General features: G+C 37.4%; 1 protein-coding gene across 2 annotated transcripts in view; it reads right to left on the reverse strand.

The window, feature by feature from the left end:
- Positions 1–20,056, reverse strand: part of mRRF2 (mitochondrial ribosome recycling factor 2) — a 370,843-nt gene that overhangs the window by 292,168 nt on the left and 58,619 nt on the right. For both annotated transcript variants that reach the window (XM_067139519.2, XM_067139520.2), the window contains exon 4: positions 9,510–9,662. In XM_067139519.2, the coding sequence (XP_066995620.2) occupies positions 9,510–9,662 (153 nt within the window). The remainder of the gene's footprint in view (positions 1–9,509; positions 9,663–20,056) is intronic.

Raw genomic sequence — 20,056 nt, forward strand, 5'->3', positions numbered from 1 at the left:
TTAGAAGGAAGTTGAAAAACTAAATAAGAAAAGCCATAGTTCGTGTGGCAGATGAGGACGATGAAGCAACGTGTTAATTCTTTTCAGCGAGTGCCAGAAACAGCACTTCACCAGGATACAATGATTTTCTCTCATCTCTCCTGCATTACCACAGACTTCCAAGCCAAATTCGGCAAGAGATTTTATTAATACTTTTAATTTGGCAGATCTGTAATGCAAAATTATGTACACTATATTTCCTTCCTTCCTGTACAACATGAAAGCTTACATACAGTATGCCTAAAACTGCACTTTTTGGTTTCTTTACCTTGAATTATCAGAACTCATGTAATGACTTTCACGGATAAATAAGATTAAATGAGGATATTATTTCATAAGTGATTTCTTTACCTGAGGGCATTGTAGATAGCGGGATCAACTTCTTTCTACTATTCTTCCTATTGTACTGTATATAGTAAACAATTAACGCGAATAGAATACACCTTACTATAAATACAAATAATTCAAATAAACTTACCTATGGCAAAAAATCTTAAAAGTAACCATCACTCGATCAGGCACTGATATTGCTTTTCTCATTTTAGTGTCCTTCTTGAAGATTACCAGTCCCACAGATTCTATAATAAACTCAATTTCAGAGCTCATTCATCTACAAAAATTTTGAAACTGCTGTGCGTCTTCAATTTGTAATTCCCGAATTAGCATATGACTGGCACCTAGAGCATATCTCCTTTCAATCCATGGCTTAACCCAGCACATTTTTACTTTAGATTTTTTTTTTTTTTTTTACAGAGAACAATCACAGCTGCTACGACTTGTCAGTAGTAGTGTGATGACATTTCGACTACTCTCTACTCTTTACAGGTGGACAAGTGGACAGGGTGTGATGAGAACTCATGAAAGCTATCTTGGCGAGGGACTCGCTGGGTACTGTACCAGGAAAAGTTCGTGGGTATTGGGCATGACAAGGACCTCAGGTAGTGGAAAGTGATTTTGGAGCCGATACAGAGCAGGATAGAACCGCAGGGCGAATAATAGATGGTTATACTTTTGTTAACAATTTATTTATAATGTTCAAAGATTCATCGCCTTGCAATATTAATATAGGACTCAAATCTTTCATCAAAATCAAAGGTTTAAACGGAGATCTTCTTGAAGTCAGTTCAAGAAAAAATAAATGAATATCACTGATCCTATAGTCTTTTTAACTTTTATGAAAACACTAAGTATTTGTCTTGAACCTAGAGTCTTTCTAAGTATTAAATCCAAAAAAAATGAACACACACTTATTATTGAAAATTGAAATAAAAATTTAACTTCTTGATGAATGTTTCTCAGTTCGTTAGCATTGAAATTAAGGATCATAAAACACTTGAAAACCCTAAAGTTCTTCTACGTAATGTGATCATGAATTAGTTATTAAATTTGAAAAATAAATCTAACACTAAATATGAACTTCTTGGTAATGATGAAAAGTTATGAAATATTGTTCACACGTAGCACTGAGAATATCACTGCTCAGGATTAATGAAAAGAAAGTCAGTCAGTTTGTGACTACTCACTTAGAAGAGAAGATTTTGCTTACAAATGTTGAATGGGAGTCTGGAACATTCCGTGGAGTGCGGACGGAGACTCGAACTCAGCGATGTTCCATGAAGAGACCACGTTGACGTCCCTCGATGGGTACCATAGATGAAATGATGTCTGATGTAACTGGATCTTGAAGTATTTCACCAAGACTTCCGCTGCTCTGGGAGGTAATATTTGAACACGGAAAGTTCAATTGGCGCGATTAGTAATCACAGATATTATAATTCACTGTCGTAAAACACAGTTTAGCTCATATTCTAATTTTATGATGCTAAGTGAATAATTACAGTCCTTGCTGCATAAGTCACTATTTAAAATCGTCACTGATAACGTCTATAAATACACAGTTTAAACACTTGAAAAATGCAACATGTAATAATTTTTATCACAGTCTCTGAACCAATATCGTAAACAGATAAAGCTGATTTTCTGATCGTGATTATATTATATTAGCATGAATTTTCTAATAAAAAGTTCTTAATATTCACCAAGTTTATTACTGGAGAAAGTCGTGTCCTGATATGGCACGAACACTGAGTAAATAAAGAGATACAGTTCAAGGATGTACTGTTTTAAAAGAAATGAGTCCTAGAATAATTAGGGTTATCGTAACTGATGGTTTCTGTTTATCACACACGACAGTTTGAGATATCGTAGTAGTTCACTATTATGCGAAATTAACAAAGTTCACATGTCATGCGCTAGTCTGTGAATATCAAATACTTAACTTCTCACTTCAATAAGTTCACAAGTGTGATCTTCCGAAATGTCCAGAATTTTATCGTAGTCGCGGCACAATAGAATATGTACGGTGCAATGTCTTTTACAAGTTCGCCGGCGATCGATTATGGCCATAATTATGGACTCATGAAACGCGACAGAGTGTACTTCCTTTGCGAACGAGACTGCACTGACAGACTGTACGAGGGTCAGACTGCTCTCTCTCCCTCTGTCTCACACATACACTCTGCTTGCCGGCCTTGACATAGTGGCATATATATCCCCGCCAGGAGGGGTGGCGCTGTGAATCATGTGACTGAGAGTGCACATTCTTCTCAAACTTTAAATTGTAATAATTCAAAAACTACTCGACAGATTAACTTGAAATTTGATGGGTTTTACTTTTATAACGTCAGCTACAATTTAGCATTGGTCCTGTTGCAATCGGTTAAGGCGTTAAAAAGTTCATGAAAGAAAAAAACTTCGAGAAACGTCTCTAGGGGAGGCAAGTTACAAGCGGCAGGTGACGTCACTTGACCTTGCCTGGCTTGCTCGTGGAGTCTGGTAGTTACTGGAATGTTCCTTCGCTCAGCTGTTCACATATCAGAAGGGAATTGTATGCTGAAATAAAGTTTTTAATCCATATGTGCCAGGGCCTAGGCATTCCTGGTACAGTACTCTCAATAGTTATTCCGGCCGAAATTAACTCTCAAATGGAAACCCACTCTTAGGCTGCACACATAAAACAACTGCGGTTTCTATAAGGACATTTTAACATAACATCATCGTAAAAATCCCTATCTTCTATTCGGGCCAATATGGAGATATCCCACAACCTCCCATGGCTTTATGTAAGGTGCAGCATATATTCATGTCATGAGAACACAATCTTGTATAATACCTGATGGTACCAGAAGACTGAGTGCATCACTGGAAACAGCAGCAACTGTAGAAGATTCACTTTAGGTAAGACGTCAAAATAAGTAAAATTGCAGAGAAACTGCATTTTGTGAAGACTTTACATAAGTACAGGAAAAAACAAACAAACAAGTGATGTGTTCGTCTTATTCCCCTCTCTATGTAAAGACTTTGTCACACTTACTCAGACATGAGCCATGACCAACCACAGCGGTAAGAATACCTCAAGTCACGAGAGAAGAGGAATCTTCCAAGCATATCGCAAACTCTCGAGACTCTATTCTTATCTGAAAGCCCAGTAACCAGTGCCTTGAGAGAACTGCCAAAAACCGGTTCAGCAGTGCAATCGTAAAAAATCTGTCAAAAATGGACGTCTAACCCCGGACAAAATTTTAATTTTTACAAGTAGGAATATTTTATGAAACTCGTTCTGTCTTCAAGTAGAGCTGTTGGAATGCACTATGTCTCCTTCCAACTGTTGTGACCACTCTGCTTTATGACTTGCTTGGTATCCCTAAACAATACCAGGTGAATGCGATGTGAATATGTTCCTTTAAACAAGTTCACTGCTGATTGTTTTCCCAGTACTTGCTCTAATTACCACGATGACGGGAAGTTCCATTCTTATTATTTGGTTACTGGTATACGTATTATCCGCACACTTTATCTTGGTGCATTTACACCCTAGTGCTGAATAGGTCGACCTCGGCGATCTTCGAGATTCGTACTGACAACCTTTGAAACATAAACTATGAATCGCTTAAGCATCGTTGTGCGACATCTGGCGTACACTTTACGTATTAGTACTGTTGTTGTTTACACAACAAAGCCAAAGTATAGAAATTCATGCTAGGAACAAGATTCGTATCGAGAAATGTTTTATAATGTTATATAATGTGTATGTGACATAGTTGATGGCTTAAGATGATAACGGTTTAGAAATTTCATATCGATCGATCATATTCTCGATTCAATTCAGATTTCATTTTCATTCAGCTGGCAGCACCAGGCAGCACTATCGATACCGGGACAGCTCACTCCTTATTCCTCACCCCTGTACACAAATGCACCAAGATAAAGTGTGCGGATAATAGTAAGTTTTTGTAAGTCTTGTACCCCATAAATTACCATTAGGCCTACTCATCTTTCAAAGGTTATGTTGTATTATACTTGTGACTATGGTTTTGAGTGCAAGTATTCATTCTCAAATGTTTTCAAATGCATTATGTTCGATTCTGACAGTCTTGAGAAATGCTTGATCGAGGATTTAGTGTTGGTGGGACCAAAATTCCTCTATGGTTGATGCGGGAAACTGTTTCCTTGAGGAACAGATAATGCAGGGTTTTTAAAAACTGATTCAATCAGGATGCTCACAAGACCAGGTAATTTGAACAAATAATCTGGGAAAACGTTTCCAAGAATGGATAACTGAGGTTCAACTGTATACTGAAAATATGGTATCCCTAACAGCCATAGACACCAAAGCTACCCTTACCAATAAGTAAATGCTCAAGTAAGAATGCTAGCAAGAGCAAAATAAATACAGTATAACCCCTATTTAGCATTTTCACAGGGACTTGATTTTTTAACCTTAAACGGGGTTTCAGTAGAAAGCACATTTTTCCAGAAATCTTTGCCTATATTAATATAAACTGCCCCATCACACATTATTTACACAGTGACAGCAATAAAACAAATAGATATTTACCATGAAGCCTCCGTGGCTCAGATGGCAGCGCGCCGGTCTCTCATCGTTGGGTCCATGGTTCAAATCCCGATCACTCCAGGTGAGATTTGTGCTGGAGAAAGCGGAGGCGGGACAGGTTTTTCTCCGAGTACTCTGGTTTTCCCTGTCATCTTTCATTCCAGCAACACTCTCAAATATAATTTCATTTCATCTGTCAGGCATTAATCGTTGCACCAGAGGAGTGCGATGGGCTTCAGCAGTCGGCAAAATTCCCATCCTCGCCACTAGATGGGGGCTTCATTCATTCCATTCCCGACCCGGTCAAATGACTGGAAACAGGCTGTGGATTTTCATTTCATAACTTACCTACACACACTACTGTAGTTACAACTTTGTACTGTTTCAGCCGAAGATTACTCTTGTGTTAAACTGGCCCTGCTACCCAAGCAAGAGACCTGTACTGCACCATAACTAGCTTTGGTTCAGATTGTTCTTTGAAAAAAAAAAAAAAATTAAAAAAGATAATTAATTTAATTAAATAAATAATTAATGCATGCATGGGTACAGCCTAACAAATTTGTTCTTTTGCACTATCATCAGATTAACAGACCTATGCTATTTTCAGAACCCAGCTGAATAACTGCTGATCTTCACCACATACACAGGGAAATGTGGTTGCTAGATGATGGATCATTATCTCACACATACATCTTTGTACAGTGTTACACCTTTAATAGCATTCAGTCGGCAAGCCTCTGTGAATTAACTAAGTGCTTCCATAAATCTACATCTTTAACCAGCTCTTTAGGTTCTTTTAGTTGCAAACCTCTTAAAACTTGGTCTCCCTCCACGTCTCTTAGTTGGTTAAGAAAATGTTTTCACTGTTATTTAGGAATATGTTCGCTATAACTCCTGATAATGGTGTGCCCATGGTTAACCCTTCCTTTTGAAAGTAGATTTTTGTTGTTGAATGCAAAACTGCTTCGGTTTAAGGTTGTTCTTATAAGGTTATACATGATTTACCATAATAGTCAGAAAAGATACCAAACTTGCATAAAAATACATTAAAAACATCATGAAACTGCAATAGGTTTGTTTAAAAGTTTTTGCAGACGTTTTCCAAGTAGCGGCTTACTCATTAGCATGGTATTTTCTAATTCCAATAGTCTGTACATACATATTTAGTTTCATTCTTAAAAAATGCAATAGTCTCACTCCAGAGGCTTGTGGCAAACGTTTCCATTTTCTTACTTCAAACTGAGTCACCTGACCTAGGTTTACCACACATGTATTATGAAAACATATTTCAAGCATCCTGTAGAGTAATGATGACTTTTCACTATAAATTTACAAGGGAACAGACTTTATTGAATTTTACCAGACGCAGAAGTACATAACCTAACCTCTGAAATTAGTTATGCACACCACTGTAACTTCAGTATTTCAGTATGTAGCATTAAAATTAAGCAATTGTTTATTTCAGCCTATATTTCTGAGGAATTAACAACTACTGTCAGTGTACTTATTGCAAAAACATGTTCTCCCAATGTTTGTCTACACCAGTTGTGGGGCATTATTACATAACATCGACACCACCTTCAAACAAAACTTTTGAATATCGGGGGGGGGGAGCTCGCTGGTGCATGTAGTGAGGAATTGATACGGAAGATGATCGATCACATTTAATACAGCTATTTGCTTCACGTCGCACCAACACAGATAGGAATTATGGTGATGATGGGATAGGAAAGGCCTAGGAATGATGATGACGATGCTTGTTGTTTAGAGGGGCCTAACATCTAGGTGATCGGCCCGAAATGAGACAAAATGCAATGACAATTTAAAAGTACAAAATTCATCCACTGACCAGAATTCAATACGTGATGATGAAGAATGAAGGAATGAATATGAATTTAAAACAATCAGTGGATCCGACCCGCAATGCCTCACCTGACCAGAAACAATATTACGGACCAAGGGACTGTTTCCAAAGCACGATCCTGAATCGATGATGCTTGTTGTCTACAGGAGTTCAATATCCATGTCAACGGTCCCTCTTAATGGCACTTATCGCTAATAAAGGAGAACCATGGTATTTCTCAGGTTGCGGTACTAATCAAAGGTAGCATAACCTCAAGGTGTTCCAAACATTATGGTACTACTCACAAGTATTATACGTCATACAGGTAACGCAGACCTCTGGTGTTTCTCACATAATAGCGAATCTCAGAGGCAACACAAACCCATAGTGTTCCTCACCAAGGTGTACTAATCACGGGTGCTGGTATTCCTGTGGAGTTACGCATATAGTGGGTACTAATCATAGACAACAAAGACCCACAGTGTTGCACATATTGTGTTACTAACCTCAGGCAACGCCCAGACCCGTGGTGTTTCTCACTTAATGGTACTAATCACGGGCAACGTAAGACCGTGATGTTCCTCATTTAGTGGTACTAATCATAGGTACTGGAAACCCACAGTGAACCCCGCTCTACTGCTATGATCACAAAACTATGAAGTACCTAACAGAGTGGTACTACTCGCAAGTAAAGGCGACCCATGGTGTTCCCCGCACGATGGTACTAATCACAAGTAGTTTCATGGTTCTGATGCAATCATCCCTTGGTCACCCCTTTTAGTCTCCTCTTATGACAGGCAGGGTATACCATGGGTGTATTCTTCATCTGCGTCTCCCACCCACAGGGCGTAGACAAAGAGAAAAGAGAAGAAACAAGTAGGGATCCGTCACTTCGAAAAATGAAGTAATGGACGAAGAAAGGCAAGGGACACAAAGGGCGTGAAAATGAAAGACTCCCTAGACGTCGAATACTCTAATACCATCGGGGTTCGAAAGGAACAAGAGTTGATCAAGGGATGTCGGACAGGATAGATGAAAGTGAAGAGCCTGCAACAAGTAAGTGGAAGCAATGCCAGGACTCAGCTAAGGGCCCCGTGGTCGCCAACCCACACTCCCAAGTTGAGAGCCCCTGGGGCCCCTTTTTGTCGCCTCTTATGACAGGCAGGGGATACCGTGGGTGTATTCTTCATCTGCATCCCCCACCCACGGGGGGGGGGGGGGGCCTAGGAATGGGAAGGAAGCAGCAATGGGCTTAATTAAGGTACAGCCCCAGCATTTGCCCAGTGTGAAAATGGGAACCCACGGAAAACCAGCTTCAGGGCTGCCTACAGCGGAGTTCGAACCCACTATCTCCCGGATGCGAGCTCACAGCTGCGCGCCCCTAACTGCACAGCCAACTCTCCCAGTATGCATTCAATATAAACACTGGAGTAGTGTATGAATATTGATAAACTAATATGCCCGAATTTGCCCGTAATAATGGCTGAATCAGTAAAAAGGTTCACATCGTAACCAAAGGGTATTGCACAGATTCATACAGGAATTTTCGAAGGGTATGATAATATTGTCATTACAACAACGTTCTCTTCTACTGTACTGCAGCAGCCGTGGTCAGGTGTGTATCAGAGTCTAAGATCTTACTTTAGTCCTGAGTGCCCGCGCACTAAATATCATGCAACACCACGTGGATGAGTACATATATATATATATATATATAAAAAAAATAAAAAAAAACATTGGTCCAAAATTTTTGGTTGCAGCCTTAGCCCGTGGAGGATAGAATAATAACGGTCATGGTTGGCAAGTAGATGGCTGTGTGAGATACAGGAGTGGGGGGGCAGACAGACAGACAGACAGACAGACTGACTTACTTTCCTGCAGCTGTTTTACAATAACATTATCAAAAGCTTTTATTCTAGAAAATGTTCATGTTATTACCTGTTGTGCCATCAAGTAGTATGATGAAATGGCGTATGGCTTTTAGTGCAGGGAGTGTCCGAGGACATGTTTGGCTCGCCAGGTGTAGGTCTTTCTATTTGACTCCCGTAGGTGACCTGCACGTCGTGATGAGGATGAAATGATGATGAATACAACACATACACCCAGCCCCCGTGCCAGAGAAATTAACCAACTATGATTAAAATTCCCGACCCTGCTGGGAATCAAACCCGGGACCACGTGGCCAAAGGCCAGCATGCTAACCATTTAGCCATGGAGCCAGATAAGTAGTATGATGGTCACATTCAATAAGTAGTTTATCTAACCAACAACAATTATTGTATGCTTCATGCAATAACTTCTCAGATGAACAATACTACTCCCCACAGAGCCCATTTCCTTCAACACCTGAGAAACGTATTCCTAACGTAACTAATTAAACTTGGTTTCAACTAAGTCAATTCTACTTACTTCCTACTACAATGAGTAGCAATGTTAATAGAACCCCACTAAACATCAGTTGGTTTTCAGTGTCATTTTGGATCAAGGATTAGGGACCAATTGATATGATTAGGCAATTCTTGCTGCTTAATTAGATTACTTTTTAAGGTGTCAAATATCAATAATTTTACACGATTTTTGTAAAATGATATTAGAAAATATCTGGATTTTATCCTCTTGCAACAGAAGATGTAAAACTAAACAAACAATAATACAAGAGTACAGATTTTCGTGCAGCTGATTTACAATAACATTATCAAAAGCTTTTATTCTAGCAAGTTTCCATATTATTACCTGATGTGCCATCAAGAAGTATGATGGTCCCATCCATGACATTGAGAGCCCGTTCCACTTCACTCGTAAAATCAATGTGCCCTGGTGTATCAATGAGATTTACAGTATGACTCTTCCATGAGAAGGACACAGAAGCTGCTGATATAGATATACCTGCAATGGATGCATGATAATAGTAAACCAAAACTCAAAGATTTCAGAAAGAAAAAAAAAAAAAACCAACAAAAAAACAAATCACACACAGCTATATACTTCTGGCTAAATCACGGCTCATGTATGCCCCTCAGAAATCACAAATATCATAATTAAATACAGTAGCACAGAATTTCATCCTCCTGTGCAAAGGATACTGCCCAGCAATAATCAAATATTGCACTTAATAATATTAATCTAAATGCAATTAATTTTATATAATTCTTAAACCAAATATTGTTGCTGTATATTATTATCATGAATTATTATTGTTGAATAGTCATGGTCAGATGAGTTTCTCTTCTGAGGATGCTATTATTATTATTATTATTATTATTATTATTATTATTATTATTATTATTATTATTATTATTATTTCATCATCATCATCATCATCATCATCATCATCATCATCATCATCAAGGAACACTAAGTAATAATGTATCTATGCAAATAACCACCAAATATTTTTCCAAAATTTGGCAGTGAAAAGTTCTGATGCAGCCATCATTTGAGTCAAGGTTGGTACAGTGCTCCTGACATACAAAAATCTGGAAGTGTGATTCTTTCCAACCATTCTGCCGCTGCCACATGCAAGAAACGTGCTGCGTACATATCGCGTCTGTTTAAGCAGTAGCATGTGTTTAGGGTTGCTAGTATGAGTTCTCATTACAAGTCATTCATGACTAAAGGAAAGCTCCATATTATTGAAGAGGCTGAGCAAACTGGTAACAATCTGAACACAAGTTGTGGTACAATGACTGGACAAAAAATAAAGCTTGTCTTGAACACAGAAACAGTAACTACCGGGCATTTTACAGATGAAAAACAAAGTTCCAGAAATCAAAAACAGAATATGCAAATATGAGACTGAAAAGAGACAGTCTGGATGTGTGTTCATGAGTGAAATGTGTCAGATGACGCTATAGCAACAGCAAGAGAGTTAAAAACTATGATTTTAAGGCTAGCCGTGGATAACTCAGTAGTGTTTTTGAATGAAATAACTGCAGTTTTTGTAGGAATACTAGCACTGTGCAATGTCTCCCAGTCAGTCTTAAGGAAAAGATTGTGAATTTTTACAGATTTATTATTAGTTTTCACCAGGAAAATTCATATTTATTCTTGTGAACTGTTAATGCAGACCGAACATTAGTATATTTTGAAAATAATGATGTGAGGAGTTGTTTAATGATTTTATCATTTATTGTAATGTAGTATTCAGTTTTCAATTTAAATATTTAACAAAGCTATATAAATACAATTTCTTTTTTTTTCAAAATTTCCCTTCCAAAAATTAGGGTTGGGGATTATCTGATGGCAGGGATTATTCACATATATCTGGTATGTTGTACTTTCATAATCCAAAATACATAGTTGGATCAAAAGGTTAGTTGCACTAACGCGCCGCAGCAGTGCGCTGTGTGTCACAAATGTGGGCACAGCGGAGAAAGGGACAGACACTGCCCACACGTCTGTTAGGCAGGTTGCTGTGGTGTCTCCTCTAGTATTGTGTGAATAGCGGCCAAATGCAACGGCGCGTCAACTGGACGTTCACTCATAATGTGAGGTGCGTGCGACAATCCGATTCCTATGGTGCAAAAGGAAGAATTGCATGGACATTCATCGTGAAATTAGTCCTGTGTATGGGGAGCGGGCCATTTCCCGGCAAGGTATCGTAAAGTGGTGTCAGCAATTCGAAGCTGGACGCATGGATATCACGGACAACCATCGCGAAGGGAGGCCCGCAATGTCCAGGACCCGTGCAAAGGTCACAGTGTGAATGTGATCATTAGACAGAACCGGCGCATTAAACTGAGAGAAATCGCGACGCAGCTGAATATGTGATACAATTCCTTTAGTTTTGCCAATTGCCACCTTTTCAATACAATAACAATATAGTACAAACTTACATATTTGTTATGATGTTTATATGGTACATGTTTCGCTCCTTTTCGTGAGCATCATCAGCCAAAGTATCATTAATCTAAGATTGTATAAGATCATAAAACAATTCTTTTGGTTCAAGATTGCTCCTATAAAACTAATTGATAATCTTATAACATATTAAAAGTCATACAACAATAAAACTATGTCTTAAGCTAACACTTTTTGTCTAAAATCTTCTTCAGTCTAACATTTTATTACCGAAACTCATCTGGTAAACATCTTTTAAAATTGTTTAAAAATAAGAATAAAATAAAAAAAACTATTGAGATCTGGCTAGTTGTGTTGATTCCTGTTGCTTAACTTGTATAATTGTCATTAAAACTCCATAACAGTATTGAATATTTTCTGCAGTTGATGATTGTCATTATGGTCAATGGACTTGTTCTCGTTGCTGGAGTAACATTTATAAAATGTATTGGTATTAATTTATATTATCAATGGGGTAAAACTGTTCGTGAACAAACTTGTTGATGAAACACTTTTTGATGTGATATTGGATTTAAAATGTTCTCGAACGTTCCATAATGGCTCGTTGGTAAGTCTGTAATGAAAGATAAAAATTATATGTATATGGTTTTGATTGTATTTCTGTATAACATCTTATTGGAAGAATTGTCACTTACTTTCTTTTCTGCTGCGTAATTGTTTGGTGTTACTCCTAGCCTCTTGAGAACTACTTGTTGTCCTGTTTGCACTTCTTGTGTTGTATGAGTGAGTGTGGATGAGTTTACGTTTTGGCGGGGAGGGGGAAGGGGAAGTTAAGGTAGGCGGCGTGTTGATAGCTGCAGTAGACTGTGGAGGGGATAGTCTAGGAGAAGTGAGGGGAGGAGTTGAGTTTGTTTGTGTCAATAAGCCAATAACTTTTATCGGATTAAAATGTTTATAGAATTTATTTATATCTGATTTAAGTATTTGTATTAGTTCCGGTAATTGTAATAAGATGGGATTCTTTATTTCTATTTTGTCATTTAGGTTTTAATTTTTATTGTATTGTTGATCTAAATGAATGTATATGTTTTCCAATTCCGTCATTTCTATTCCTTTTTCTACTCTTCTTAAGATTTTTAAATCCCTTTCAATAGTTGTAAAACTGTGTCCAGTTTCTTGCAGGTGTGTACTCACTGCAGAATGTTACCTGTGTTTGGCTGCATTTACATGTTCGAGATATCTTATTATAAAGCTTCGGCTAGTCTGGGCAACGTATGAAAAATTGCACTCTGCACACGTGAGCCTATATATTCCAGATCCTTGATATTGATTACTATTTATATTAACTTTATTGTGGTTGAAGAAAACGTTTCGGTTCGTGTTTTGGGTCTTGAAGGCAATGTTAATATTTTGTTTTTTGATGGTATTAGTGATTTGGTATATAGCTGGGTTAGTAAATGTGAAAGTTGCAAATTTGGATTTTTTATTTTTATCTGGTACAAGATTAGTGGCCAATTTTATTTTCACCTTATTAATGATTTTGTTAATCATTTCTATTTTGTAACCGTTATTGAGTGCTAGATCTTTTATTAAATCAAGTTCTTTCTTTAAATTCTTGTTTGTTAGTGGAATTTTTAGGGCTCTGTAAACCAAACTCAAAAATGCTGCCTGTTTGTGAGAGCTGGGGTGGAGTGACTCGTTTCTGATCGTTACTGGAGTAAACGTTGGTTTTCTATAAATCTGGAAGTCAAATTTGTTTCCTGCTCTCTTTACATTTATATCTAGGAAACTTAATGAATTGTTCCTTTCGTCTTCCTTAGTGAATTTTATATTACTGTATAATTTATTTAAAAAATCCAAAATATTATCACTATTGTTAAGTTTACTGTCTATTATAACAAAAGTGTCATCCACGTATCTCAGCCAAAGGTTTAGTCCATCTATGTTATTTAAAATTTTAACATGTTCTAAATGATCCATATAAATGTTAGTTAGTATACCTGATGCAGGGTCACCCATTCCAAAGCACATTTGCTGATATATCTTTTGATTAAATGTGAAGTAATTATTATTTAAAGTAAATCTTAATATATTTAAGAATTCTTCTATTTCACACTTACTTAATTTACTATGATTGAATAAATTTATTTTGATTATGTTAATGGTTTCGTTGATGTTAGTTATATCATATGAACACATTTTATGATGTGGTTGCAGTTTGAATTTATTTAGTTTATCACAGAATTCTATTGAATTATTAATTGTAGAATTATTGTAAAATTTATAGTACTTTTTAAAAAAATGATGTATAAATTTAGAGGTCTTATATGTTGGGCTATTCATGCAGTTGATTATAGGTCGCATAGGTATGTTATATTTATGGATTTTAGGCATGGCTCTGGCTGTCGGTATCTTGGGATTCATGTTTATCAGCTTCTGACATTCTAGATCATTAAAGAGAAAAGACAAATTTTTAAGTAATTTCTTTAGGTTCCGTTGAATTTTGATTGTAGGATCTTTCTGTATTATCGAATAGGCCCCATTTGAGAAAAATTCTTCTGTTTTCTTAATGTAATATTGCTTATTTAAAATAACTATAGTTTCTCCTTTTTCAGCTTTGGTTACTATTGTTGCTTTCGTTGATTTTAGTTTTTAATTCTTTGATTTGTTTAGTGAGGTCGGGATTTAAGTTGTTATTTATTTCTTTTACTAAGGTTGGAAGTTTCTTTTTAACTTCGAATCTTGTATCATTTTGCGATTCTAAAGGCAATTTCCCTATATTAGATTCTACTTCAGCTACAGTGGTTATTATGTCTTCTATTTGATGATGGTTAGGCCAATTAAATTTTGATCCTTTATTCAGTAAGCTCATTTCACTATCCGTGAAGGTGACATCTGATAAATTTATTGTGGATGGGATGTTTTCAAGGTCTGAGTTGGTCTGTTTTATTCTTGTATTATGTTTTTTGGATTTTGTTTTGTTCTCTCTTAAATGTGATATTTTGTTTTCTATAGTTCTTTGTTTCTTCTCTAATATACCAACGAGTTTCTCATTAGTAAATTGTTGTACTGATTGCCATTCTAATGGGGTTAGAAGGTCAGAGATTTCTAAATGTGTACGATAAAGTATTCTGCATTCTGCATCCGACTCTGCTATTTAGGTGCATCGCTTACGATGTGCTTATACTCAATAATTTCTTACCGGCTCTGTGAGACTTACTCAGATTATTTAGAAAGACAAGTTCAAATAATATAGAAGGACTGGATGTTTTCCGTTCTCTCTATTCAATTAATTCCGATGTGGAATTTCACATTGTAAGGCTGGTACTATGGTTTTGGTACTCAGCAAAATAGGGAATGATAGATTCAGGATGGAATCCATTCCATGAAACAGATGACAAGGATGATGCTGTTGGAAGAGGGACGACAACGATCAACCATGGAAGCAGACTACGAGAAGATCAACTCCAGTGAGCATGAGTTAGCCCTGTTATCGCAAGTCCATGAGTGTAGTATTGAATTGTAATCTCAGTCAGTAATTTTTAATTTTGATTAAAAAAAACTCGTGTTTACGTAATTTCATATTTTTTTTAGAATAAAACTTTTTGCTTTTTACATCGTTAGATAATTTGACTTTTTAGTAGGTTTCCTTTGTTTTTCCATATGGTATTTAATGGTCAGTATCCTCATACCTCACGACCAGGATAGTCTCATTAAATTATGTTTATTACTTTTTATATCTAAATTCGGTTTCAAATTCAATTTAATTTCGAAGCCTGGCGCCCAGCTTGCAATTGGTTTTAATTATCTATATCGGGTGTTTGATCCGTTACATTATGACACCATAACGTGGGGCGCGAAAACCATTAAATACGATATAGGGAACGGCAAATCTGAAGATAGGGTCTGTGTTTTGTTAAGGGGCGAACATACACCATACTGAAGCGAAAGTGCTATCAATAAATTTCAATATTTCAGTATATGTTTGATGTTAGAGAATCATGGCAGAGATGGAATGGCCAGCAGTGAGTCCCGGCCTTAATCTCATCGAGCATGTGTGGGATAGGCTTGACAGAAGTGTTCGTGGGCGTCCTGCTCCACCACAGTCTCTCCAAGACCTCGAACAGGCTCTCAATGAAGAATGGGACCTGATACTGCAATGTGACCTATGTCGACTTATACGGAGCATGCCACGTAGGTGCCAAGCTGTGATAAACGAAAGTTTTGAGGGGTCACCTGACAGTTGAATGCATGGTTAAGCCTATAGATGGAATATAACTTCCATTTAACATACCCTGAGTAGCTAAGGTCTCAAGATATGCTGTACGACCATTGGAACCCCATTTACCAAATTAACGTTCACATACCAGACGTTACAAAACATGTTCCCCTAATTTTTTTTAACTGTGTAATACATGTCACACCACACTATAAATGACAAATATAGTTTCTTACTGCTTACCATTACATCAGATGCGATACTCCTTCGAAGCATGCAGTGGGATGGAGTCCTGGGTTCTTGCTACATGTCTTGCAAAAATATACAGTGTATTTCCTCCCTCCGGGTGCCTTGCGGTCACTGCAAACCGCACAGTACTTATTTTGGCGGTTATCTGACTGCCCTAGGAAGTGCGGATGCCTATTTAGTCTCTCTTCTTGCTGCATACTCGCAGATGGCCTCCCTATTTTGACTTAATTTCTGGTTGATCCAACGAGGTCTATTACCAGATGTTTCCTGAATGTCTTATGTTGCCATTTTGTTTGCTGTTCAGTATCTTGCACAAGATTGTAAAGAATGAAACTGTTTACAACACAATATGTCCGAGATGCCCACTCCCATTCCATAGCAAGGTATGATGTTACGTGATGGTAGTGTGCTTAGAGGTGGTTCGTCAACTAACGATAAAGACATGGTAGATGAGTCTCTGGAGGAGATGAGAGTAGATAAGACGGATAACCAGACTCAACATGATGACTCACAGGGTAATAAATTGGGGGGCAGAGGTTATCCCTACCAACGAAGTGAATAGCGGTGCGTCCATGTGTTGTTGTGAGGTACACAGACTACTGTTTGTGTTCTGAAAATGAAAGCAAATCCAAGTGTCATACATGAATTTTTAAAATTTTTTTTTTAGAGTCTGTAAGTAAATGTTTTGATACATACATACATACATACATACATTATCATTATAGACTGTTATGCCTTTCAGCATTCAGTCTGTAAGCCTCTGTGAATTTACTAAAGGTCACCACAATCCTCTATTTGCAACTAGTGCTGTGGCCACATTTAGTTCTATACCTCTTATCTTTAAATCGTTAGAAACTGAGTCTAACCATCGTCGTGCGTGGTAATCTTACCGCTGCGGGGTATATCGGATACTGCTACAGCATGTGTTGGTTACTGCATATGGTTTTGGCCTGAATTTGTACTCGTGTATGACAATGCCAGGGCTCATGTAGTGTGCATCACCAGAGCTGTCTTGCAAGAACTGGACATTCAAGCTCTCCAACTGTGATAAAAATCCACCCTGGAGGACTGTTATCACTTTGTTTTTGCCCTTATTTGGACATGGATGTTCTTTTGTATACTTCAATGGTAAAGAATAAAGGTTTAGTTGGTAATATACCTGGGTGTGAGGTACTGTGTTCAAAACCATGTTCCCTTCAATTTTTTGAACTATGTATCTTGTGTACTTGTTTACTTCATTATGGCCTGAAGGAAAAGGCAGACCTGGGAGAGCAACTAGTATTAGTTGCCTAGGACTGGATAGGGTTAAAAAGGGGTTTTCCTTAAAAGGGGGTTCAAATAAAATAGGCTATGTATCACAAAAAATAATAATACATTTATGTCTTTAACTAATGTAATGCCAAGAAATAATAAATGAACATATTAATACTAAAAACTGAAATTAACACAAGAATAACAGAAAATATTTATAAAACAGCAGATGGAACAAATTCCTTAGTGGACCATTGGGAGCACAACCTGCAGCAAGGAAAAGAGAAATAGGTATTACTGACTTGCAATTTTAAATTGAAGGAACAGAGGCCTAACATGATTTTTAAGAGATTTGTGAAAAATAGACCACGAAAACTGGGAGAATAAGGATATTAATCTTCACTTTCTGAAATAGTCCAGTACAGTAGTTTGCTTTCTCTTGCCTAGATGTCTCATGGAAAGAAGTTTTCTCTCAATCTGAAGTGGCATCAAAACATGCAAGGCCAAAGCAGTTTTGAATAGTGTCCGTTGTGACTAGTTGCCATGCTGCTACAAACATATGCATGGCTTGGAGTATATTCAATTTCATTTCCTCATTTTTTTAGAGGAAAGAAATAGCTCTTTGAACCAGAGCCTTCCTGTACCTCACTTCCACATAATGAATAACGCCAAGGTCCAAAGGCTGTAGGTGACTGGTGCAATTAGAAGGGAAGAAAACCATTTTGATATTCCGCAGGAAATATGTATCTGAAGGATGAGCTGGACATCTGTCTATCACCAGCACTATCTTCCTTCCTACCGATCCCATCTTAGCATCCAAGATTCGTAAGAACTTTAGAAATATCCCCGAGGTCATCAACACACTTTTGTTAAAATCGTATTTACATGGGAGTGTACGGGTGTTCTTGAAGCATCTTGGATTCTTCAATTTTCCAATTATTACTGGGGGTAATTTTTCAGTCCCGTCACTGTTAACACATAACAACACTTTTTCCCCCCTTTTTTTTTTTGCCTCTGTGGCATTTTTCTCTGAGAACAGCATATGTCTTGGTCGGGAGCAAATTGTAAAACACTCCCGTTTCATCGGCATTAAAAAGATCCTTAGCATCATATCCTTCAAGAAGTCGGGGTAACATATTCTTTTTCCAGTACACAACTGTATCGTCTTTAACTTCTGCACTGTCGCCACACGCTTTGCAATGAAAGATTGTGCCACTTTTTGAAACGATCAAACCAGCCATTAGAAGCATGGAAATCGACCAAACCCCGCTTATAAAAAATAAGTGTGACTTCTCAAGCTTTTCGTTTAAGTATGTTCCTGTCAATTGGAGCATTTTCACTCCTTTTTCCCTCGAAACATTTCATTAAAATGTTTTCAAGTTTCTTGTACAGCGAAGAATGAATATTCTTCTGTATTTTTGCTCTAGAACCGCACTCCACTTCCATGGTCAGAATTGCTTCCTTCCGTTTCATGATGCCAAACAGCGTAGAGGGTGCCAAGTCATATTTTTTTTGCCATCTGTGACAAAGATACTTGGCTATCCCTTTCAACATCACTAACATCTGTCTTAAGTCGCAGTAACTTGTAACTTGTAACACAACTTGCAACACAGGAACAAAAACATTGAATGAAGCTGGAGATATTCTTCAGTCTGCTCCTTCCATGTGATTCCTAAGCAGCGACTGGTGCCGTGAGACGGAAATGCCTAGCTGGTGTAACAGAGCTGCGGCTATAGGTTAAGGCAGCTGACCTCACTGGAGACACAGTCATTGAACTATCGTTAGTGAATATTCTCCTTTTTCAGATAATAACTGGACATAGGATATTTAATTTCATTATGGGATTATTTATACATTTTAAAATGTATTATTATTATTATTATTGATTGCCATTATTATGGATGCTGCAAAATATGACAGTAGAAATGTCGCAGGCTTGATGTACGATTTCAAATTAATCATTATTATGGATATTTTAAGGTTAACTAGTGACTCAGCCTGACTGGAGTGTAGAGACAGGGAAAGAGTGGCGCTGATGCTAATTCAGAATTATTTGATAAGATAAACAGCTATGTGGGAAACAACATAGAAAAGAATGTGACTGTAGTGGGAGATCACAATATGTACCAAATTTCAGCTGGGATGGTAATGCGAACGACAGGAAGCATGACCAACAAATGGCAAATAAGTTAATATCCCTTTCAGACCTGAAAGAAAACTGGCGGTGTGAATTTTTGTTTATACGTCAAAAACTGACTAAAATGTTCTTAAATACATATATTTTTAGTTTATTCTGCTACCTCTACTACAGGGGTAACACCAAACAAGGCACAAACACAGTCAGAAGGGGAAGGTAAGAGTGCAATACACAATATAAGAAAACACTACACACTCGGAAAAACAGTAGCTAGCATTACGCGGATCTCCAACAAAACAAGTAAGTAACTATCAGTAGGGCCAACTAGTGAACGACAAAACAGGAAGATGGAAGGGCTGGGAACCTACTAAAGGCATGGACATGGCTTAGATTGCGGATTCCGAAATAAATCCCCGTGATCCTTAGATTTGAAAAATATTATTTACAAAATAATCTTACAAATACATTCTGAGTTACGAGCTATAAGTTCAGTGGTATCCATAGCTTATTTCGTAGCAGTGTAAATTCAAATTTCAAAACAACTATACATCTGGTTACCAATGCAGTAGTACAATGCAATTTACAGGTTATCCAAAGTCTAGCGTACCTCAAGTGATACAGAAC

Source organism: Anabrus simplex, chromosome 2 (genome assembly GCF_040414725.1).
Source record: "Anabrus simplex isolate iqAnaSimp1 chromosome 2, ASM4041472v1, whole genome shotgun sequence".
In the NCBI taxonomy this organism is placed as follows: domain Eukaryota; kingdom Metazoa; phylum Arthropoda; class Insecta; order Orthoptera; family Tettigoniidae; genus Anabrus; species Anabrus simplex.